Source organism: Pyxicephalus adspersus, chromosome 4, assembly GCF_032062135.1.
Source record: "Pyxicephalus adspersus chromosome 4, UCB_Pads_2.0, whole genome shotgun sequence".
Lineage (NCBI taxonomy): Eukaryota > Metazoa > Chordata > Amphibia > Anura > Pyxicephalidae > Pyxicephalus > Pyxicephalus adspersus.
The window spans coordinates 147,237,426-147,244,054 of NC_092861.1; the positions used below are offsets into that span (position 1 = coordinate 147,237,426).

At 44.4% G+C, this 6,629-nt stretch overlaps 1 protein-coding gene across 2 annotated transcripts in view; it reads left to right on the forward strand.

The window, feature by feature from the left end:
• The window catches only part of DISP1 (dispatched RND transporter family member 1), a 40,318-nt gene that overhangs the window by 17,855 nt on the left and 15,834 nt on the right, over positions 1 to 6,629 (forward strand). For both annotated transcript variants that reach the window (XM_072409924.1, XM_072409925.1), the window contains one exon: positions 323 to 840. In XM_072409924.1, coding sequence (XP_072266025.1) covers positions 356 to 840 — 485 coding nt within the window. In that variant the 5' untranslated portion in view covers positions 323 to 355. The remainder of the gene's footprint in view (positions 1 to 322; positions 841 to 6,629) is intronic.

Here is a 6,629-nt window from a genome sequence, read left to right on the forward strand (position 1 = left end):
GGAATTAGATCTACCTTGCTCCTGCTGGTGACCCTTCCAGTGATGCACCCCACCATTCTTTCTATAGAGAGGAATCAGGACTTCCTTCCTCCTGCTGGTGACCCCTCTAGTGATGGTGACCCCAAAATTCTATATAGGGGAATCGGGACATCCTTGCTCCCCCTGGGGACACAATAGGAACACAGCAATATGTCTTGGAATTTATTCTGACTCTTCAGAAAATATAAAACAAAAAAAAGGCTGGAGTTGAGTATCAGCTATGATTTTTCGTGAATGTTCATTGTTGATTTCTATAGTCTTAACAATTTCTCTTTCCTCCTAGACCTTTCGATGACTGTAAAGCGTTGTAAAGAGGATGGCCGTGGAGAGCAGGAACAGCGACTGTACGGCACACAGTAACGGCAGCCTTCCATCCAAACCTCCCTGCGCCGGTCACCCGACAGCCTGTGACGTGGACCAACCACCTTCAGCCACCGAGGAGCCCCAAGTTAAAGCCAGTCCTAATGGATGCCTTCCTCACAATGGTGCCGCCAAACCTTGCTCAGTGTATCTGGATCACCATAGAACTCCCATCATTCCTCCGTGCTGTCACCACTGCTGCTATCACCCACCCCCAAGCAACCCACAGGACTGCGTATCCCACAATGTTGGCACCTCGCCCCTTCTGAATTCAGAATGCTCACAGCTTCAACGAGAATTGTCCCCGACCTCTGTGTGTCCAAACCATCCGCCAGTTTATCACCCCGTCTGCTGCGTGCAACAGTCACAGTCATTCTGCATTCACCAATGGAGGGACCACTTCCAGCACCAACAGGTGCCACCACATCTGGTCAGCATGAGGTCAGTGAATGAATGCCCTGTGTTTTCATTCATGCAATAAAACTGGTGAAAGATCAGCTTTGAGGGAAAACTCAGGGTTATTTTGTATTTTGTGTAATCGTGTGAAAGAGAATTGTAAAATATTAGTTACTTGCAGAAATCTTGCTTTGTTTTTCATGTGCTCGACAGCAGGGCTTTCTGCTATTGATGCATTCATCCTAATTTCCCCCAGAACCATCCCTTGCCCTACAAACATTGTATAGGCAGGCTCTTGGGAGTGAAGGCAGCAGTAGTCATTTTCAGAGAAAGAAATCCATAAGAACGTGAAGTGGGACAGCGGATGGCGCTAGCAAAGTTCTCTGGTCGAGCATGCAGGGCTGACAGCTCTGGCTGGGATTTTAGTGCAGCAGAGACACTGTGTTCTCACCTAAACAGGAAGTTGAAAGCTTATTGGATTTCTGGTAGATCAAAAGATTTTTTTTCTGTTCTTTGCAAGAGATAAAACATGGGGTCATGTGCAAGTACCGAACCTTATTTATTTTGCCCTGGCATGGTTCAATTAAAAAAAGCCTCTCCTGGAACAGGCACATGAAGGGCACTGTTGTCTATGCTGAGGTCTAACCACACCTTTGTCAGGGCTCCAATCAATTGGGATTTTGCTGATTGTAGAGCTCCACGTCGGACTCTGTAAAGGACATAGTGGCACTCTGCAGAGACACCACTGCTTCCCTGCACAGAGCAATAGTCTCTACACCAAAGTAGCATGGGACAGGATTTTATTTTACTCTGGCTGTGGCTACTATGACTTTGCACACTTTATATTTTAATGCTCCTGGAGTGTATATAGCCAATGAAATCTTAATGCTTAATCAGCTTTATTTTGCTGTAAATGTTTTTTTTTCTTTATATATTTGATAAAAGTTTTGATACATTTCTGGTCAGTTCTTCACATTGTGCACTCCGTTGTCCCCTTAGTTTTGGCTTGCTTTCAAAATGTGAGTCACAGAGGCATTTTATAAAAGCTGCATAATTGTGACTTCAAAAAAGCTTTTATTTGACTTTCAGAGCGGTGTGCAGAGTTCTCGGGGAAATCAAAGCATTTCTAGAAGAATGGGGGGATGGGGGGGATTTCTGTGCGCGCTCACCGCAAAGTGACGTGAAGCGTCAGCGCTGACAAGAAGCAAATGTCAGTTTCCTTAATCTTTTGTTTTATCAGTGTCCTGGTAGGGTACTTGTGATTTGTTCCGGCTGGTGGAGAGGAAACAATGGAGCGCTTGTAACACTTGTTACCAAATGTCACTGAGAATAAGGAGATTTGTTCATACCTGGCGCTCTGCCATTAAAGGGGAACTACAGCCCCTTTACGGTCAATAGACAATGGGTCTGATTTATTAAAGCTCTCCAAGGCTGGAGAGGATGCACTTTCATCAGTGAACCTGGGTGATCCAGCAAACCTGAAATGATTCTGGTCCTGGATATAAAACACTTTCTGGCAAATTACTTTGAAGAAATCCATTCCGGGTTTGCTGGATCACCCAGCTTCACTGATAAAAATGTATCCTCGCTAGCCTTGGAGAGCCTTAATAAATCAGGCCCATTGTGTTAGTTCTTGTAATAAATGGCCAAACAGAATTGTAGATTTAAATCGAATGCCTAAAATCTAATATAAACCAATCATTTTGAATCTGCTAGGGATTTTGACTTGAACGTTCCTGTATAGGGTGACAAGCATTTTTTTTAAACAATTTTTGGCTTATTGGACACCCTGTCACAGCGCCTTTGATAGAGGGTTCAAGCAGCCATATTGACACGCATTATGTAGACATAGTTGTCACGATCAGGAAGCCATCCCAACCATAAATCCGCCGGTCCTGGCAAAGTAAGAGATGCAAGCATTTCAATCAGATAATGCACAGCGAGGAATGATGTCATTCATGGCTGCGGTGCCAATTTCCTGGTACGTCTTGTGAAAGATTGCAACATCGCGCGCATTTTAGGTTATGATTGTTCCACATTATTAATAATAAACAGGATTTATATAGCGCCAACATATTAGGCAGCGCTGTACATTAAATAGGGGCAGCAAATGACAGACAGATACAACGAGACAAGAGGAGGAGAGAACCCTGCCCTGAAGAGCTTACAATCTAGGAGGCAGGGGAAGTATCACACAAAAGGAGGGGGTATATAGAATGGTGGGAAGTAGTGACAGTTTAAAAAGACGGAAGAAGACGGGTAGGTGAGTTTGAAAAGATTTGGGGGGGGTGGAGTAGGTCTTGCATTATATTACTACAGAAATTGTAGACGCTCATGGAACCATCCACCTGTTAATTTTTTTTTTTTTTTTCTTATCAGAAAGAATATAGATGTATTTTTTATAGTTTGGTAATTGATTTTTTTATATTGGTTTACTGATCAATTACTTCTTGAGTGAACCAATGACAGTAGTGTTGCAGAAGTTTTTCTAAAAAGCAGATAGATACGATCGTTTGAAGGAAGTGACGTGTACTGCAGAAACATCCACCATCACTGAACGACCGTACACACAATAGATAGTGAATGATCATCGCCCAATCCGATCTGCTGGGACAGTCGTTTGTTTCCAGGGACATTCCTCATTCATCAGTGTCGTTGTGCAATTTTTTTGTTAACGATTATTGGACAATTGGTTGTTATTCAGTTGTTTCCATTGATAATTATTGCACGTGTGTACGTTGCCATAGTTTGCTTTCCCAGTGAGAAGTTCACCTGAGCATGCTATAAACGTTAAATATTTGCAGAGGCTGAGCAGGAAATGAGATCCTCATGGGCGAGGAGTTGAAATCAGGGGGCAGGGAATAGTATCTGCAGGGGTGGGGAATGAGATCTGCTGGGGATGAAGAGTGGGATTCAGGGGGTGGGGAATGAGATCTGCTGGGGATGAAGGGTGGGATTCGGGGGCCACGGAATGGGATCAGCAGGGGTGGGAAATAAGATCCAAGGAGCAAGGAATTATCAAACATGGCAGGGAAAAAGTGAAAAAGATAACTTTATGTCTAAACATTAAAAATTGTCTTTCAAGTAAATTGCTAAAAAAAAATGAAAATTCACAAATTTCAATTTTTAAACTTTTATCCTGGCTAACATTTTTTCTGAACCAGAAATGTGACTTGCTATAGAACTTTGTCATCAATCTGTAAGTGAATAAAGTAGATATTCTTCCTCACGGATGTGTTGCAGAAGGCAGAGCCGACATTGTGTATTCAGGGATTCAGTTTTTGGCCTTTTCTGAAAATCTCCAATTTAAATGAGTGCTCGATAACAGCCTGCTGTGCGCCTAAATCCCCTGCAATGCAGCAAGCCAGAGAATGACTAAAGAGGAATAGAAGACATTAAAATCCGGAATTCCACTGCAACGCTTTGGAGGATTTAATAGGATAAACCAACATTTTCCTGGGCTGTTTTCTCTAATTATATATACACACATAATTTTGCTAGATGATATGTGTAGGGAAAAAAAAATATATTCACGCAGCAAACCCAACCTACCTGCTGTCCAAGGGCAACAATGCTGCACCACTTGTGTGGTTACTTGCAAAGGTCATTAAAGCTGAACTACACTCAGTGTATACTCTTTTGTCCACCATCCTCTTCCTTCTTTCTCATTCTTCTTTCTCTGATCTTCTTCCTTTTTCATTGGCTGGGGGCAGGGTGGCATACTTCATTAGTTCAGTCCCAGCACCTGCAGGGGTAACCAGAATGTGCCAGGTATCCCAGAAACCAAGGCTGAGCAGTACATTTGCAGCTCACAAATTTTGAAAAAAGAGATGGCGATCATAGATAAGATTGCATATTGCATGAGAAATATCGCCTATCCGTTTCTGCAGTAATAGCCATTTTTTAAAAAAGGAGCTTTTGTTCCACTTTAGGGTAAAAAGAAAATGAGTGCAGCCACCACCTATAATGACGGGTAATACAATTGCAAAGCCAAGTGGTTGCTAAGCTTGGCCAGTGAAGCACTCAAATGGCCTTGGGGTAACATGGCACAGGCCACCTGATGGGCATCAGTAACTGTCTTCTAATATAGAAATGCTGAAGAAGAACTTTTGCTGGCCATTAGGAAAATCAGGGATCATAGGTGTGATTTCTGATGTCGCCCATAGAAAAAAGTTTTGACCAGCCGCAATCAGACAAATATCGCCCCCCTCCAAATCCAGTAACGGACTTATCCCTTAATACAGCCACTTCCTTCTTGTTTGTTAAACCATTTTCTGGTATGTCTTTGAAACGCGTCCACATCTTCCCGTCTTTGGCGTGTCTGAAATGGATCTCCCTGAACAAGTCGACACAGAGGCGTTAATGCCAAAATTACAGCCCTGCGTCCTAATTGCCAGGTGCCGATCCTTGTGCTGAGCCGGAGGCCCCATCCTAATCTCCGGGCCGGGCATTTCTCCCATGGAATGGGAAGGCGGGATGGAGATGGCTATGAATTTCTCCTCTTAGTAGCATGGCAAAGTAATTTCTGCCGATGGTTTCTGGGGGATAATATTCCGTATTGAGCAGTATAATAAAGACATCGGGGGGAACAGCTGCACGGTGTGGCTTACAGGGCCGGAATGCCTTTGGTGGACGCACATTGTTACACATGCTTTTGGAAGCAAAAAATATTTAATGATAGCAGGTGTGACCTATGACCTCAAACTCGGTGTCACGGTTTGCTTTACTCCATAAAATCTGCAGGTTAGAGTCCCAAAATAAGTGAGTGAGGATTTATCAGTGTGGGAATGGACGTTTGGTGTGTCCTTGGTTCCAGAACTTGACAGGACTTAGAGGCCAGGTGGCCCTTGTTGGCTTTTTTCTTTTTTTTGATTCTGCTGTCAATGGAATTAAATGTTTTCTGGCTGCTTAAAGTGAACCTGGGGTGATGATAGGAATATGGGAGCCATTGGTAGGATCTAGTGTTGTCCTCTTCAAGGAGTCGGTGACCCAGTACAACCATGCTGAACAAGGCTGAGATTGTTGTGGCACAAAGTTGTCCAGGTACTCCATAGATCCTTGAAAACATTACAGCTCACTGCCCCTGTACTTCTCCTAAAACCCTCAGCCCTAATAAGAGTTGGGTTGGCTCTTGGTAAGAGGTATGCAAGCAATAAAAAATCTTTATGGGTGGCTATTAATCTGGAGGAGTGGGCATTACCAGGCAGGCAATTTTTGAATGCCGACCAGCCTAAGTAGTGTTCACTTGCAATGCTGAGCCCCCATGATTGAAAGAAAACCAGCGGATGAAAGGGGTGGTCCAGGGACAGTCAGGCTGGTGGGGGAGGGGCTAGATGATGCTGGGCGTCCTCCGACCAGGAAGGCAGACACTATATGACATTCTGCAGCTTCTAATATACATTGTGAGGAGCTCACAGTGTGCAGTGAAATTAGGGGAAGCAATTTCAGTGCAGGAGAGCAGCCGGCACAATATGCAAGACTGAAGAGGAGGCTGGAGGGCCGGTTTAATGAAGGGGGAGGCTGGAGGGCCGGTTTAGTAAAAGGGAGGCTGGAGGGCCGGTTTAATGAAGAGGGAAGGCTGAAGGTCTGATTTAATGCAATGGGAAGGCTGGAGGTCTAATTTATTGCAGAGGGAAGGCTGGAGGTCCGATTTAATGCAGAGGGAAGGCTGGAGGTCCGATTTAATGCAGAGGGAAGGCTGGAGGTCCGATTTAATGCAGAGGGAAGGCTGGAGGGCGGGTTTAATGAAGAGGGAAGGCTGGAGGGCGGGTTTAATGAAGAGGGAAGGCTGGAGGGCCGGTTTAATGAAGAGGGAAGGCTGGAGGGCCGGTTTA